Below are 17205 nucleotides of genomic sequence, written 5' to 3' on the forward strand. Positions count from 1 at the left end.
AGAAGAAATATATTTTAAAATTCCCCAGCTGGGTGAAGTGCTATAATAGGTTGGAATTGAAGGAATGCTTTAGAGAGATGCTCACTGATAATAACTGAAGGGTGACCACTTCATTCATAACATGTCCTGCCAGTCAATCCCAGCCTTTGAAGGTGACATCCTGCTGCTGGATCACCTGTGAGCCCACAGCTCAGTGTGCTGGAGAGAACAAGCAGATGAGTCAGTGCTGGTTGCAGTAGCTTGTCTATCATAATCCAGGGAAAAGCAAAAGGGAGCAAAACCTGCTCCCTTCTCAGTACCTGAAGAGAGAATCTTCCCCTTTCTTTAAGAACTTCCTTGGGAGTGAGTGTGAGCTTTGTGCCTACAGGCACAGGAGATAGAGAGGGTGCAGAGCTGGAAGGGGTGCTCTCTCTGGGGCCATGTGAGTGGGAACTCATGCTGCTCTTAATGCCAAAGGGTGACTGGGCCTGCAGTTCTGTATAGAGAACTTTTTCTAAGAGTAGGAGAAATAGCTATGGTTTAGAGGTTGGTGTTTTACATGATACAGTGTTGAGTCAACTGTTTGTGTAACTGGAGAATTCTTTAAGAGGAAATTAATTCTTCTCCTTGAATTTTTTTCTTAGAGAGTATATACTCATGGAATCTATACAGTAACTTCTGGAGTTTATCTGTACTAAAAATGTGCTTAACATTGAAATGTGATGGTGATCTTCAAACTGTTTTAAATAAAATATATTAAAATAACATTGCAGTTCTGGCTGAGACCACGCTATCTAAAATTATCTTTACTGACCTAGTAGAGCCAAGTCTGACCAATATTGCTCATTTCTATGCTGACTTCCCAGCTGATGTGTGCCATTATTTTAGTGAATGTGATCTGTCAAGGTCATGTATTATGTTCTAGTTTTATTTAATTAAGATCATGTTTAGATATCATCTTTGGAGGTCATTCTTGGTAATGGGTTCACACAGAATGGAGCACCCTCCATTACAGAAAGAGACAGATGGGTGTAGCTAATCCCATGGGTCTCCTGACAGACATAGTGTCTGACAGATTCTTTAATTTTCCTCTCTGTTTTAGGATGTGATCATTCCTACTGTTCCCCTTTGGCATCTCCCAACATCCCCAGCCACGTGGATTGTGTAGACTGAATTCTGTGTTCAGGAGAAGGCCCCCTAGGGCTGGATAGGCCTTTTTAATACATGAGAGAACGGCCTCTTTTTTTTTTTTTTTTTCTTTTTTCTTTTTTTTTCACTAAGATGACATTTTTGGCTTGTGTTACTCTTTGACTTGGTAATTTTTTTTTGTGCACTGTTTGCCCATCATCTTTGATTTGGTGAATGCCTAAGTGACACTTATATAAACATTTTCCTGTTGAGGTGCATGTTATCTATTTCAGTTACTTACTTAGTTTTGTCAAGATGTCTTTATGTAGTAAAACCAATAAAAATAAACTCGGGCTGTTTATTGTTCCTTCTTACTGTGTAAGATTGAGCAAACAGTTCAGTGCAGTCCTTGGCCCTTCTTCCAAATCGTTACTGGAATTAGTGGTATTATTTGGCTGAAGATTTCTGTGCAACTGCAGTCTGAAATTTCAGTTTTAAGAATGTAAATAACAAAGTTGATAGTGGATATTTGTTGCATATAGTGACAGATATTGTTTGAGCAGATCTGTTATTCTAAATTGTTGTTATTACCTTGTTCAGGAGAATGGGAGCAGAGGCAGATCTGGGCCACATCTCTGACGTGACGTCTAGTTAGCATCACTCCCCCTAAACTGCAATTAGAAATAACTTCACTCTTTCCAAATTATGTGTTCTAGCTTTTTCTTTCCCTACCCATGGAGTTTTCAATGTCACCATGGATTTGGGAAGCAGAAGAGGATGAAGCTGAAAGGGCTGTGTGTCCTGGATGCATCCACATGTGCTGCTGATGTCACATGGACTCAGCCCTTAGGCAGCCTCTTACTTTGTCACCTGGAATTGATGCATGTCTGTTGCTGTACAACTCATATCAGCTTCTGGTCTGGCCTGTGCAATGAGCAGGTTCTCCATGTGATCCTCTTTTAGCAGCAAATAGCAACATTGCAGGAGTTCTAATTAGCATCTTTACCACCCTGGTTAATGCAAACATGAATCTGAGTTTCAGCAAATTTGATTTCTCACAGAAATGTTCCTCTTGTTCTCTGAAGGCATCTCATCTGTACAAGTAATACTGGGAAATTTTAAAGGAAGGAAAGGAAAAAAAATACACAATCTATTGTGTATTAAACAATACGTTGTTTATTCACAGTACACAATGTATTATGAAATTTATTTTTCAAGGTATTTGCAACAGTTTGTAGATTGCTGCCAACAGAAATTATTTCCAGCTATTTGTAGACACCAAGGTGGACCACAGACATTTTATTCCTTTTTCTGTAAGCCTCATTTGTTTTCCTTTTCACTTTTGTCATTGCCAACTGAAAGGCATAAAAATGCAAATCAGAATGCAGCCTGTAGAACTTGCAGGCACTATTTTAGCCTTCACTGGATTTGTGCTAATGCTGATATTTATTTCTTTAATTAAATGTCTCTTCTTCATTTCAACTCCCTGTTTGAGGAGAAGGAGGGAGACAGTCTCATTTTATTGGTATTCTAAATGAATTGTGCACTGGAACAGCTAATTTCTTTCCTACAAAATGCTTTCTCATCATTTCCTTCACTTAGGTGTTCAGCTTAGGGATAATTAAAACAGTTGGGTCTATTTCTAGGTAGTGCACAGATACATCTCTGTACCTCTGGAGTGAAACAACTGGATGATGATGATGCTTTGTCATTTACAGCTGAGTCTTGGAGGGACTGACTATTGCAGTAAGTGAGCTGGAGCTTTGAAGCATCCTAACCTGACCTGGCAACTCAGTTGTAACTGTATAACTCAGTCAGTTCCATGAATATAATGTCTTAGGACTAGGAAAGTAAATGAATTGAGGCCATTTTAGCATAGGTTTGCTTTGCCTATTGTTGGATTCTTTGCCTCTTATTGGATTCTTTGTTCAAGGGTCTTTCTCCCATCCAGATAAGTTGGGTTTTATGGTCAAAAGAGCTGCAAAAAATGAGTTACCAGATGGGGAAGGCAGTTATTTTTTCACTTCAGTACAGTATCCAGGTGGACTATACTTTGGAGAAAAAGGAATGCAAATTATTTTCTTTTCAAAAGGGAATTTTAAGCCCATAAGCACAGCAAATTGTTATTCAGCTTGTAGCAGGAGGCAAATTTTCACAGGAACAATAACAACTGCACTGGGAGTATAAGAAAGGAATCCCAAAATTTTACTTTAAGCTCTGCCATATAATGACTGACAGCTCCTGACAGAAGCTCTCACAAGGTGGATAATACAAAAATGGAATGGGCTTAGTCAGGCTGCAGGGAATGGAGTTAGCAGCTGTAAGAGCTTGAGGCAGCCCTGCCAGGTTACAGGTTTGGGATGCAGTAACAGGCACGGGACCAACAGCTTTAGGGATAAACAGTTTTATCCCTAAATAAATAAAGACAGATTACTAGTGCCATTATCCAGACTGTAACAACAACAAATGCAATAATTCACTAATGCTGGGCTTCAATTAACATCTGGGCCCACAAAGATGTACGTGCCCATGGCTGGCAGGCAGGCATTACTCTATTAGTATGTGATAATTTTTCAAGGTAATGATGCTTTTAGATGTGTATTTTATTTTGAGCTCCCACAGGTACCAGCTGGAGTGTGTGTACAACAAATTGGGCTATGCTAAAATTGCTTTGCATGGAACGTTTTGTTGGGGTCTCAAAGGACTTTCCAGAAGATTATCTTGTAAACCAGCTTTTCCCCTCTTCTAGTTCATTGCTTTTTCAATAAGGCCTTTTGTCTTGGTTCATAGGTTTTTTGATTCACAGTTTTAATTTGATTAATTTACACAGATTTAATTTAATCAAATTTAATTGGTTCACAGTTTTACATTATGAAAACAACAGACTGGCAAGTGATGTAGTGACCAGTGCTCATTGAGTTTTAATGATCTGTTTTGCTGGAATTAGCTATGACTTCTCAAGTTACATTAATATTTTAGTTATTTGAGGCAAGCCTCACTGTGCTTATTGTTATCAGTAGGGCTTTCAACTAGAGAAAAGGTCCTCCCACAGTATCTGCATGGGAAATTCCATAGAGGTCTCAAGAACAGACAGAAAATCAGGAACCACAAAGCAACATGAATGTGAGGTTGGGGGGGGGGAGTTTGTCAATGAGCTTAAACACCTGGTAGAGGTGGTGGTAAAGGAAATTGAACCAGATTCTTCAGTGGTGAAATGGCAGGAAGCAGTGGGCATTAAATAAAAAGCAGGAAACTCCAATATAGAAAAAAGGTTTTTCACTGTGTATTTATTGAACACTGGAAGAGGTTATCCAGTGAGGTTGTGGAGTCTCTGTCTGTGGGAATGGTTAAAACCTGATCAGGAGTGGCCCTGAGCAACCTGCTCTAGGTGGGCAATTTCTGGAGGTCTCTTCTGGCCTCTGTGGTTCCTGGCTTGCAGAGTGATTGCCTCTTGCCAGTATAAATGTTCTAAGAGCAGACAGTTTGGTAGCCTGGATTGTTTATCTCAGGATGTGGAATCACTCCAGAAGGAATTAGTCTCCAGTAATCATAGGAATTATGCATGACTGTAAGATTTCATCAGTGTTCATAACGGAGAGAAAAAACCTATTACTAACCAGGGAGATGGCAAAGTAGAGTGTTTAGATCAGCCCCTAAATTACAATTGTAACTCTTCCTTTTGAAGTTGCTCTTGTCTCTGACTTGGGATAAATTACCTGTTTTCTTATGGCAATCACTTGGCATTACAGCACCAGCAGGTCACCAAGAGGACAGAATGCACACACTCCTGAAGGTGACCCTTTCACTACATGATGCTGACATGGAAGCACTACCAGAAGTGAAGCACTTGGTCTGTTTTTCATGGGTAGGGGATCTTAAGCAGTTTCTTCCCTTCCACCAAGTGTGTTATGAGGTGGGAAAGAATGGGGTACAATTTTCACCAGAAACACTGAAATAAGAGAAACCTCTTTGGTGACATTTACATCATAAAAGGAGTAGTTCTGAAATTTTGTCAAATATTCTGTATTTTAACAGGCCCAGCTCTTCAGGAGGAGTTTTTAATTAGTTTGATTACTGTTTTATTGCAATAAGTGGGTCATTTCACATGGTTGTGCACAGAGCTTAGCAGGATTCATTCCCACAGTAAAAGAGGAGGAATGAGTGTTTTGGACCCATCACAGCAGTTCTGCTTCATGCTCCTTTATGCCACTTATATTCATTCATACCTGTTCTTTGAGCCAGAGCTGGTGCCCAGGGTCGTACAAAAGTCTCACTTCACCATGATGGGATACCATCTCCTCTTTGTTATAAAAGGACACAAGTTGCTTGATGACATGAGAGAACCTCATGGAACCAGAGGGGATGCACTGTGTAACGTAGCCACGTATTCCTGGGAAAAGTGTGCATGGGCTTGCCAGGTGGCCTGGCAGCACATGGGCTCTGTGCAGCTCTCCCATGCCTTTAGCAAGGCAGGCAGAAGTGCTGATAGCACAAAGTGGCACCCTTGTTAATGCCTGAGAATGGCAGCGTGGTCTGCTCTGCTTGGGATAGCACAAAAGCTTTTTTCCTGTAACATGGGGTCGGAGGGCATGAGACTCTCTGGAGACAAAATATAACCAGAGTGACCATGCTTCAAACTGATATATGGGTGGGTATTCATTTCTCCTTAAGGGAATCCTTAGGGGACAAGCAGAAGTCCTCACCTCACCATTCTTCTAACACCTTGTTGACTGGGTGAGTTGTCATTTCCCCTTTTAAAAGTGTTTTTCCAGAAAGAGTTCATGCTCCCCAGTCAAAAACTGACTTCATCTCTGAGTAGCTTTAGTTGAGCTTTTCAAATGATCTAATATAAAAAAGTCTTTCCCTCTGGAAATGCTCTTCAGTGTGGTTGAGAGAGGTTGCAGCTTCTAGAGAAAAATGTGTCATTCATACTAAGACAAGAATTGGTCTTTTGGGTGGTTTTCCTCTTCCATAACTGAATTAGGATATGGAATTACTGATCATGACAACGAGAAATTGCATTTCTTTGTTTTAAAGGAGGTAAAGTATGATTTAAGGTGTACCTTAGATGGCTCTGTGTTGCTGGGGGTGATGGTTTACTTTTGTGATACCCTTACTTTGGGGGGCTGTACATCAGAAGCAGAGCATGCCACCATTTCAAGTGAGCTGGTCACCTTTGCTGTGCATTTTTATGCAACAGATGACCTTGAGTAATGTCATCCTCATCTGAACTGCAGTGACATCAACATGAGAGGTGTGTTTGTGGTGCTGCTTGCAGCTGGGCAAAGGCGATAAACCCTTCTTGGGCAGAGAGGTCTCTTGGAGGTCGGTTATGGCTTATGATTTACTTCCTTTGAAAAATGGGCTTGATGTTGTGTTTTTCTAGTGCTGCTGATTGTTTTATTTGAAGCTGAAGAGAAACCTATGTCCTGAGCTTGCTGAAGGGACTTGGGAAGATGATAATTTCAGTCTTTTAGAACTTGTGTTTCAGTATAATCCTGATGGACAGTCCAGATCCATTGCAGAGGTTCCTAACAAAAAAACAACATACAGACTTTGAAGCTCTTATTTGAAATTCAGCTGGGAAGTGTTTTTCCTTGTCGTTAATAATGGTCCTGGCAGTTTCACTTGCCATCTGTTTTCCTGCTGCAGATAACATGAAGCCATGTACAGGCTTTCTTGTGCACCCTCAAGCCTGATTTTGGGCACAGTTTTACTTGATGAGCTGATTGTTAGCTGAAGCTGTTCCTTAATGACTGGGGGAAGCAGAAATTAAATTATATTTTGGATTAAGCAGGAGAGCATGCAACAGGAGCTTTATGTCTTTTGAGCTGGTCTGTCAGGGCAAGGGCACAGCAACCTCTGTAAAATTTGAATTGCGCACTTTATTTGGCCATTTCAGTCAAAGCTAGTAAGGATTGATGCTGCTTTTCATACAAGCAAATAGACAAAAATGCTATTAAAAATGTGTTTAGAAACTAATGTAAGTAAATACTCAAATCAAGTAATCTGGGGAGCTCAAGGGTTTTAATAAGGTGAGGCAGAAATGTAATTGGGTCTAGTTTTTCATCATAATTTCAAGCCTGAAAAATTACCTTTTGTGTTGAACATCCCAAATTTTTGGCAGTTCTGGAAGTCACATGTGCCTATTAGATACCTAAATAAAGGTTTTTGCAAGTATTGGTGTCCTTTAGCTTTTTGGGATTTGTCCATGTTGTCTAGGCCATAGAGCAGCTCAGGGTGTTGACTCAGAGCAGGCACATGCATGGAGGGAGCTTGGCAGAACAGTTGGACTCCACACAGCACACAGACTGTGCTGCTTACCTCCAAAGGAAAAAGCACAGAGGAGTAATAGGACCAGATATCTCTTCATACTGGAGCTTTTGAAGTGTGAAATAAGAGCTGGAGAGAAGAATCTGTGTTATGGATATAAATTCTGTACATCGTAAACTTGGATGATGAGGATGAAAAATGTGTACCTACATATGTATCCAAAAGGTGACAGAGCCAAGGAAGAACAGGAATCTGGCAGATAAAGTCACAGTCTCTGCTTGGGGTGGTGCAGAAAGTGAGGAACAGAGTGTTATGACTAAGGTCACCTGGTTAAACCACTGAGGGAGCCAATATGTGGCAAATGGGGGAGCACAGTAAATACTGTGGGAAGGTAAAGAGGGTTTAGTGCCACTTTTTTTGCATTTTATGTTCCATTTTGTGTTAAGCTTTCAGAGGTGAATTTCAGGCTTAGCTTCTCTTATCCTCATTTTGTCTGTATCCTGAATTTAATTTAGTACCACTATCTTACTTGTAGATTTTGAAGAATTATCTCATTAGGCTGGTTTATGATTTACTTAATTTTGTATTTCTGTCTGCTTTACCAGCCTGCAGGTGGGGTTTTTTAAATTAATTCCTTCCTGAGTGTCTGTAATTGGTTTTAGTGTGTTTCTGTCTAGGTTGACACCTGTTATAAGTCAGCATAGTCACAATAGTTCCATTGAGACACTCTGCCTGTTTTCATATCAGTTTTCTTATAGTTCAGAATGAATGCCAGCAGCTTCTGCTCTGGCAGAGCTCATGCTGCTTCTCTGTGAACTTCTGGGGTAGCAGCTCCAAGGAGGATTGGCCCAATTGAAATGTTGGGGTTTTTTCCTTTGTGTTTGTTTCATATGGTACAGAGCATCTGTAGTTCTAGGAGAATAATTACCTTCCTTTAGTAATCTTATTCAGCATGTTATTCCTCACACCATTGCCATCTTGTAAACTCCAAGAGTCTCTTACTAAAATTGCTGTATAAAATAGAAGTGCTCCTATAATAAAGAAAAAAATGCAGGAAGCTGGGTGAAAGGTATCATACCATGTATCATATACCACTAGGGCATAGAGTAACATGTTGGTTGACATAAGAAAGCATGTAAAGGTATGACCCATTAAAGGAAAAAAGCATTTTTCAGTACAGTTAGATTCTAAAACAAGAAAAAAAGCAGCATGTTTCCCCCTTTTTGCAATGTGAAAAGACTAGAACTTTAAAATTAATAATGGTTTATGAGAGGGTCAATGTGTCTATAACATCAAAAAATAAATAATTGAGTATTTTTTCATTTGCGTATCTTGATACTGGCCTGTTTTTACAGGCACTTTTGCATACCTGTCACTGTGTTCCCCAAAGCAGTTAAACATGAATTAATGTGGTAACTTAATGTGATAGTTAAACCATTTTGCAGGGCTTTGTTTCCCAGATGGGTTTCTTAAGGCACAAAACCATCTTGTTTTGGTTTGCTTTATGACTTGACCAAACCATTTCTATGGGATTAAAATATTTTCCCAAGATATTCAGCAAGCTGGTGGTGGGTACTGTTCTTTTATTCACATTGACTTCTTGGCCTCTCCATGGCAAGGGAAAAATGAGATTTCAGCTATTCAAAAAGATGATAGTTGTCATTCTTTTGGGATATCCCTGTGAAACATGGGGAAGATCTGTCTGCAATTCATTATTGCATGACCCCTGGTAATATCCCAAAACCAAAGGGCAGGCCAAGAAGTCAGCCACTGATGGGGAGGAAGCTCACACTTTGGTGGAAGTGCTGAGGCGAGCCGTCACTGTCACTTTTCTTTCCCTGTTTTAAATGTAGAATGAAGAAGGCTTCCTGCAGGAGGGAATGGTGAACAATACAGGTGCTCCTGTGGATCCTGAGAATGAGGCTTACGAAATGCCTCCTGAGGTAAATCTGTTGTGGTGTTTGCTGGGAATGCATGTAAGGGAGGGCCACAGGAGGAGGCTGCATGCTCAAGTCACATAAGCCTGACCCAGGCTGGTGCAAGGGCACAGCAGAGACTTGTTCTCCTTGGCCAAGATCTGCCAGAGGTATAGTGCTGGGACTCAGAAAATGATGTGCTCTTTTGATAGTAAGGAAGTTAAATGGGAATTTATTTTCTGTGTTTCAAAACACTTGTGCCTGGGTTTTGAGGAATCCTTTTTTTGTATGTTCAATAGGGAATGCAAGACAAAACTGCATCTTCATAGATGGTTTGAATAGCTTGGCCACTCACCAATGCATCATGCTTTGTGAAGCATGATCCTAAGTTAATGCAATTATGGGAGTAAATTATTTTGTTGGTTTTTATGAACAAGCTCTCTGCAATGTCTGGCATGATGCACTGTTAGTTGGACTAGCAGTTTTATGGTAGCACAGATAATAAGACTGAAAATGAGAGGTATAAAAAATTTAGGCCATGATCCAATAAAAGACTTCAAGGCTTGAGGGTAACATCTTGAATATCACTGAAATTATGGATGCTGCTTATGTGGCCATAGTTAAACATGCCTTTAAATGATTTACTGACTCATATGAGGATCTGCAGCACCGGGTGTGCTGTTCAGCCCAGAAGCAGTATTCCTGCCTCTGCAAGTGAATTGTCATGGGTGGCCTCAGGAGTTCCTGGCAGCATCAGCTAAATGATGCATTACTCACTGCAAAAGTCTAATTCTCCTCTAAGTACCATGACTTGTAAGATACAGAATCTGGGAAATGTGACAAAATCCAAATACATTTCATAGCCTGGTCACATGAGAATCCATAATATTTGGTCATTGAATCCACCAGGAGTAGAATAAATGGAGAAAATAGGATGTCTTTATCTAAAATACCAGCAGTGTTGATTTCTGCTCTCCCTCAATAGGAAGAGTATCAAGACTATGAGCCTGAAGCATGAGAGTCCTTTCCTTCCTTTCTATCACCTGAAATGTACTAACTCCTCGAGACGTCCCATCCTGTACAAGCGCTGAGTTCCAATGTGCCCGGTCATTCAATTTTTTTACAGTTTTTACGGTGTATTTTGAAGTCTTCCATCAGCAATGATTGGAGTATCTGTGACTGCATCCACCTTGTTTCAGCATTTCCCTCCTGCTGAAATGAAAGCCGGTTGGCAGGGTCATTGTTGTGCTGTGGATATTGTGGCTTCAAGTTTAAAAGTTAAAAAAGAAAATATTAAGTAAAAACACCTAAGTGTCTACTGCTTATTTCTAATTCTGTACATGTTTTGTTGATAGGCTGTCAGTAATTTGATATTGTTTCTGATACAGTTTTTATTTGTTTCCTATGACTATTCTTTCTGTGCAGAGATGACTTATTGTGAGAGCTTTATATATATGTGTATGTATTATACATATAAAAAAAAGTAATTGAGCATGAACTATGCACCTATAAATATTAGCTGTTGAAATTTTGTTTTGTGGTGTGTTTTATTAACTTGCGTCTGTAAATAATGGTGTTCAACTGAAGCAAATAAAATGTAACCCATTAAAAATGAATCTCTAAATTAGTGATGATTTCTAACACCACCTTCCCCTTCCAAAAGCCCCTGTTGAGGCATTCAAGCTGTGTTGCTTCTTTTGAAGGAACTGGAGGAGCAAAACCAGAAAATGTAAGCCCACGCTGTACGAAAACCATGAAGAATGAGGAAATCAGGGCTGCTACTGCAGCTGGGTGCAGCTTTGCTGACAGATTTGTTTGTAGGTTAATAAACTTGCTGTTGTAAGGGCAACCTGAAAGTGAGTGAAGCCATTAATAGTGGGCTGCTGCAGGTTAACAGGAAATCATGAGGCTCTTTGAGGAATTACTGCTCCAAGGTTGTTAAAGTGCTGGGATATACAGTGATGGCTTAGTTGCAATGAATTTGGCTTGTATAAAGTCTCATTTTGCTGAAGTACAGTCTACTCTCTCTTTTTACACATGTGCTGCCTGGATATTCTTCCATACAGTACAAAGATTTAAATGGAAGATGGTTTTACCTCTATCATGTTTTATTATTTGTTACTTTGGATCAAGTGTTAGCTCTAACCTGAAGTGGTTTATGTTTAAGGTTCTTTAGTCTTGAGTAGCATTTTGGACTTGACTTGCAGCTATCCTTTTCAATGTCCTGGGTAACAGGTAAATATCATTGTCTGGTTTTGAAAGTGGGGAAACTTAGGCACAACCACATAATGCATGTTACTGGTGTGCTCAAAAAAGAGACACAGACCCAAGGAGAATGAACTTTCCAACTTGTTGGTGAACTGAGCTCCTTTTTGGCTTTCTGCAGCCTTTCTGGCACTGTCACGCCCAACATGAAATAGATCTTTGCAACTGTGTGCCCATTCCATCTGTGGACAGTGGGAGCTGATGATGTAGCACTGTGAGCCAAAGTCACATGAACATGCTGGTTTCATGGTGCTTGCAATACCAGTGTTTCAGTTTCCTGCGTCATCCCTCAGTTTCAACCCAGTATTTCTCAGGATTTTAATTTATTTCAGAAGAATTACTATCAAGCTATCTTTCTTTTTTTTTTTTTTTACTTCTTTTCTTTTCTTTTTTTTTGTTTCTTTTTTGGTTTTTTTGGTTTGTTTTTTTTTTTTTTTGTCAAAGCAATGAAAAATCCCCTTGATCATTTCAGACAATTTTCAGGTATTTTCATCAATAGTTTAATTGCTTAACAAAATTTAAAGTCCTGTGCTTTTTTTGCAGAAATCTTTCATGGTAATCTGTAGCAACCCACCAACAGTTCAAAAGTCTCTTTCACAGGTGATGTGTCGAAAGATTTTCTTGACCTGGATATGTTTACTGTGAAAAATGAATGCCTCAGTTACAAATCTATTGCATTCCTGGAAAATTATATCAGGATGGGGTACAAGGTAAGATACTGCTTTTATATATTTCTTAATTTTGTTTAAGAATCTTTCTGTTCTAGGAGAAGGACTTGGAAAGAAAAGCTCAGTGCTGTAGTGAGATTCCCCCTCAGTATGGCTGCAGAGAATCATCCACCAAAAGCAACAACTGAGAGGAGTCTTGTGCCTGGTACTTCAGAAAATAGCACTGGAAAGAGCAGTCTAAATAGAATATGTATTTCTGTTATTCATCTTCACATTCACAGCCCAGGTCTTGATGTCCCTATTGCTTCTTTACCAGGGAATCAATTTAAACTGGTTGCTCACATGCTGCAGGTAAGTAGCGCACTTCTTAAATAAGCTGTGGGGAGTGTTATATCATAAAGAACAATAATGAGTTTGTTTCTGAGACTGCTCCCTTGTCTGAACATGTCAGAGTTAATTTGTTTCTTTCATTGGTAATTTCAGCAAATCATTCAGAGTTTTTAGGCCATTCAAAACGTACCAAAGGTGATCAGTTTGGTTCTTGTGTGCCTCTTGCAAACATGCCCTCAGATGGCCCCAAAAGTCCATGGGACCCTGGTTACTATGGCAGCACAGTGTGATGCACTGCTCTGGTAACAAGCTGCATTTTAATTAGGTTCCTCTAAGGGCTGCCTGACCATCCTTTCCAGGTAAACCAAGTGTCATTGTGTCTTATTTTTTGCAGTGAGCTGGATTTTGGCATGTGGGTCGCAAATGTCAGAACTGTGTTGGGTGCTAAAGCTGAAATAGATACTGTTGAATTCAGGTTTTTTAAAATGTCTACTCTGTGTATCTGTAAAAAATGCTTTTGCTGGTGTGCTAAAAATTTTTAAACCATGTCTGACAGAGAGAAATAGAACTCTGAGCTCTTTTTGCTAAAAGCTTGGATTTTAACTCAGAGCAAAAGCAATCTTCTATTGTCTAATTGACAGTTAATAATGAGCCTCACCATATCCCACTCCTCCAGGGGAAAAAACACATGTTGCTTTTTTGTTCTATTTTGACAACTTTAATTGGTCTTGCAATGGTTCCTAATTAAACACATTGTAATCATGTTTTTATTACTGTAAATCATAGTGTTAATACTTGTGTTACATGACTTTTATATAATGAATTTCAAGTGTTTCCTCTCCCCAACAAAGACTTTCCTTCATTCCCTCAAGACAGTTGTAGGCAAATTAAGGTAAATTGCAATCTCATAAACTCAAAGTAATATGCTTGTATCTCTACAGGAAGCACAGATTTTATTCATCCTGGTTTTCATAGCATGGACAGTCTAGGCCCAGCGATGCTCATGTGGAAGGGTCAGACATGGACAGTGGGTCCAACAGGTGCAGCAAATTCCAAGTGGAGACCACTGCCTCCAAGAACTGGGAGACTGGAAAAGCCACAGCTGTCCATTTAGAGGCTGAACTAATTCCAGGAGCACAGTGGAAGTCAGGTACAGAATGTCTGCCTACACATATTCATAAAATCTTAGTATACAAAATAGGACTACTTAATTGCCCCTAAGATTTGATCCAAAGTTTACTGAAATCTGTGAAAATACTCCTACTGCCTTCACGTAGGTATGTGAGGACAGCTGTAGCTCCAGTATACATTTGATCTTGTACAAATTGTGTGGCAGTCTGCACTGACATGGTGAGTTTCCACTTCATTTCTTCTGTATGCTTTTTTTCATGAAAAAATAACTGCTGAAACCTTTGATTCTGGAGTTTCCTGAGGCACTGGCTATGCAGTACTTTATTTTTTGTCAGGGAGATGTGTGATAGAGGTGATGCTCCCTGATCCTTAACTTGCTGAAAGTAAAGGAAGTTCTTTGCAAAGTATCTATGAATAGCAAAAGTAACAGAAAAGCAAAGAAAAATATCTTGATAATCTCAGCATACCTGTGGTTTTATATGCTGGCAAAATATACCTCAAGTGCTGGGTTTGAATGGGGTGGTTGCCCTTAAGTATTTCAACCTTAGAGTTAATTACTCTTCAGGGTAACTGATTTTTATTAACACATTAATCCAAACTAACTCTTTGTGTTCTGCTCTGAAATAGCTTAGGAGGTAAGTGGGAGAAAGCAAGTGGTTCCCTGTTAGTGGTTTTGGTTTCCAGTGACTTTAACTATATTATCTGTTGCTTTTTGGCCCCTAGCTTAAGGCTTTCAATATTACTAATGAAGACACTATTAGTGAACTTCACAGGGTATGGTCATTCTGCTTGGGTGTAGGAAGTTCTGAAATAATAGCATGGGTTTTCACACAAGCAGGCCTGCCTGTGAATTGCAATAACCAAATGCAAATGACATCTTAGCCTTTAGTGTCTCCATGAAGCACTTTTAATGGAAATATCATCTGTTTAAATGCAGACATAAACAGCTTTTCTCCAGCCCGCCTGACATTTAACGTGTAACTCAGAAGGTTCCTCTGATATAAAAAAGACTGGCAGATGGAGAAACAGCAGGTGGAACCTCAGATGAGACAGCCAGGAGGTAACAAACAGAATAGGAAACTAGGTCAGATGAGATTTCTCCCATGATGGAATAAATGCTTTCACAAATGCTTCTTCCTCCAGTGGATGCATTAAAGTGGGTTTCATCATTTCCCACTAATACTCACAGCTCTGCATAGGTCAGAGTCTACCAGCAGCTGATACATCTGTAGGGTACATTTCTGCAGGAAAGGTGAATGTCTGAGATTACAAGTGTGTGGTTTTCAGCTGCAGCATGGGAGAGCTCTTCACAGGAAGCCAAAGCACCCATGTACTTCACATTAAACATGAGATTTAACTATAACAATGTTTTATGAAAATGCAACTGGTGGGATACCTCCTTTTCTTTTTCTTTCTATTCACCACTGTCCCATTGGTTTCTTTATCTCCATTAATCTGCTGAACTTCCAGCAGGTCAGATCTTACCCTGTACCCATTGCTGAGTGTCCATTTCATTGCACCATTTTACTCCAGCCACTGTGTCTAGTGCATTGTGAGGAGGCTGTAAGCATGTCTGGACAGCTGGGGTTTTTGGTCTTTGATCCTCCCTCTGAAAAGAGAGCAGTTTGTCTGCTCCTTGCTGTGCTCCATCCCTGCTGCAGCCAAAGGCAGGGCAGAGGCAGTGCCCCAAGGCACTGAGCACAGGGGCTATTCAGGACAGCTCAGGAGGCTGGAGGAGAAAACCAGGCACGAGAGCCTTGCTGCGAATTGGCTGGCATTCATCCTGCCTCCCTCCCCCAGGCGCTGCTTCTGGTGTCAGAGGCTAATGATAGAAAATATCCATGGCTTTACAACCCTTCCAGGGACTGGCACCTCCAGGAGCCAGGTAAATTCAGAATGGGGATGCTTCACTCTCCACGAGCCAGAATTCCTGGGCTGTTTGAGGAGACCTGGCTTTTTATGCTGAATTTCCTTTTCTATTTTTCTGAAATCCTCTGTATCAGAGAAACAAAAGCAGTTGACTGAGGAGTGTACTAGACTAATAAAAAAAAAAACAACTCCAAAGTATGAAATCTGATTTTATCAGTCTCCTGAACAGAAGAGGAAACTGCACAATGCCCTTAGGGTCTGTATCTCTGTTGTTTGGCCAGGCATTTTTTTCATGTGAATTTCAGCTGTAAAATTCAATGAATCCTTGCAAAAATAAAAAAGATGGTCAGCTAATGTTAGCAGTTGTTAAGATAGCATCCTGCTGAAATGGCTACATTACCTAAAACCTAAAATGGCTACATTATCCCAAAACCAGAAAAACCTCAAAAGGAGCAGCCTTAGCAAGAAGACATAACAGTGCTGTTGTGTAATACAGGTAAACATGTTAATGGTGAGAATATAAAGAGCAGTGATTTACAAGCAGTACACAATAAGGCCAAAAAGAAATGAAATCTGTGATCTCAGTCCACTAAGTAAGTGTCAACTTTCCTTGGCAGAGGAAGGTGGTGGCATCTCTGACAAAACCCTTGAAACAAAATCCCTCCTGTTTCTTCAGCTCTCTCATTCCAGAATCCAGTTCCTTTCTCGCCCAGATTTGCAGCAAGAGGGTGATATATATTTTATTTGAATAACAGGGTGTTCCAAGGTGTGAAATAAATGGACTTTTGAAAGGCTTCAATTTTCATTCTCAGTTTTATGAAAGCTCAAAAATTCAAATATGGTGATAATTCCAGTCTGTTAGAGTCTGTGCAAGGGCAATTGCTGTGCACTGGAGTGACAGCTCTCCTGTACTCTGCATTTCACAGACAGATAAGTCTTTTCGTGCTGCAATTGTTGTTCAGTGTGTGTAGGCACTATCATTAGATCCTGTAAGTTTATTTTAGTAATTGTCTTCAAGTATTGTAAGTGTATTCAAGTATATGTAAGTGTATTTTAGCAATTATCTTCAAGGGTGGGGAATTATCCCAAATTCAAGGAATCCATTTTAAGGCTTTTAATATAAATACTAGGTAACATATTGAAGGCTGCCAAATTCAAGCCTTACAACCAACAGCTCAAGCCTGCATTAGCAGAGCTTTGCAGGTAACACATAACTGTGTAAGTGGCTTATCTTACCTACAGTGCAGCATTACTGACATTATTTGTTCCTCTACAGTGAAATACACTGTGTAATAAAGATGCACTGTTGTCACTACTCCTCTGGACTAGGTGTTCTGGGTGATACAGCTCCATCAGTTGAGATCCATGTTTTTTTCTCCCCCACACTGTGCTTAGTGCTCTTTCTGAAGCAGTTGTCATAGTGCCAGTTCCACTTAACTGAGCGTGATAATAAAAGCACCCTACCCAGAAACCCTGGCATTTCCTAGTGACACACTGGATTTTTGGCAAACCTTCTGCTCCTAAGAACAGCATGGCTTTTCTGAACCCAAGTGCCAGTGGGACTGCCAGCAAACTCTTCTATCAAGGGTAGACCATCATGCAAACAATCATGTTAAATCAGGGTAGCCTGTCTCTCTCTCATAAGG

At 40.0% G+C, this 17205-nt stretch overlaps 1 protein-coding gene across 2 annotated transcripts in view; it reads left to right on the plus strand.

Annotated features, from left to right (window-relative positions):
* Nucleotides 1–10828, plus strand: part of SNCA (synuclein alpha) — a 64108-nt gene extending 53280 nt beyond the window's left edge. For both annotated transcript variants that reach the window (XM_054294405.1, XM_054294413.1), the window contains exons 5-6: nt 9234–9323; nt 10282–10828. In XM_054294405.1, the coding sequence (XP_054150380.1) occupies nt 9234–9323; nt 10282–10314 (123 nt within the window). In that variant the 3' untranslated portion in view covers nt 10315–10828. The remainder of the gene's footprint in view (nt 1–9233; nt 9324–10281) is intronic.
* The last annotated feature ends 6377 nt before the right edge of the window (nt 10829–17205 follow it).

The sequence above is a fragment of the Melozone crissalis genome, unplaced genomic scaffold (assembly GCF_028551555.1).
Source record: "Melozone crissalis strain CALT ecotype California unplaced genomic scaffold, PUWL_Pcris_2 ptg000006l_1, whole genome shotgun sequence".
NCBI lineage: Eukaryota > Metazoa > Chordata > Aves > Passeriformes > Passerellidae > Melozone > Melozone crissalis.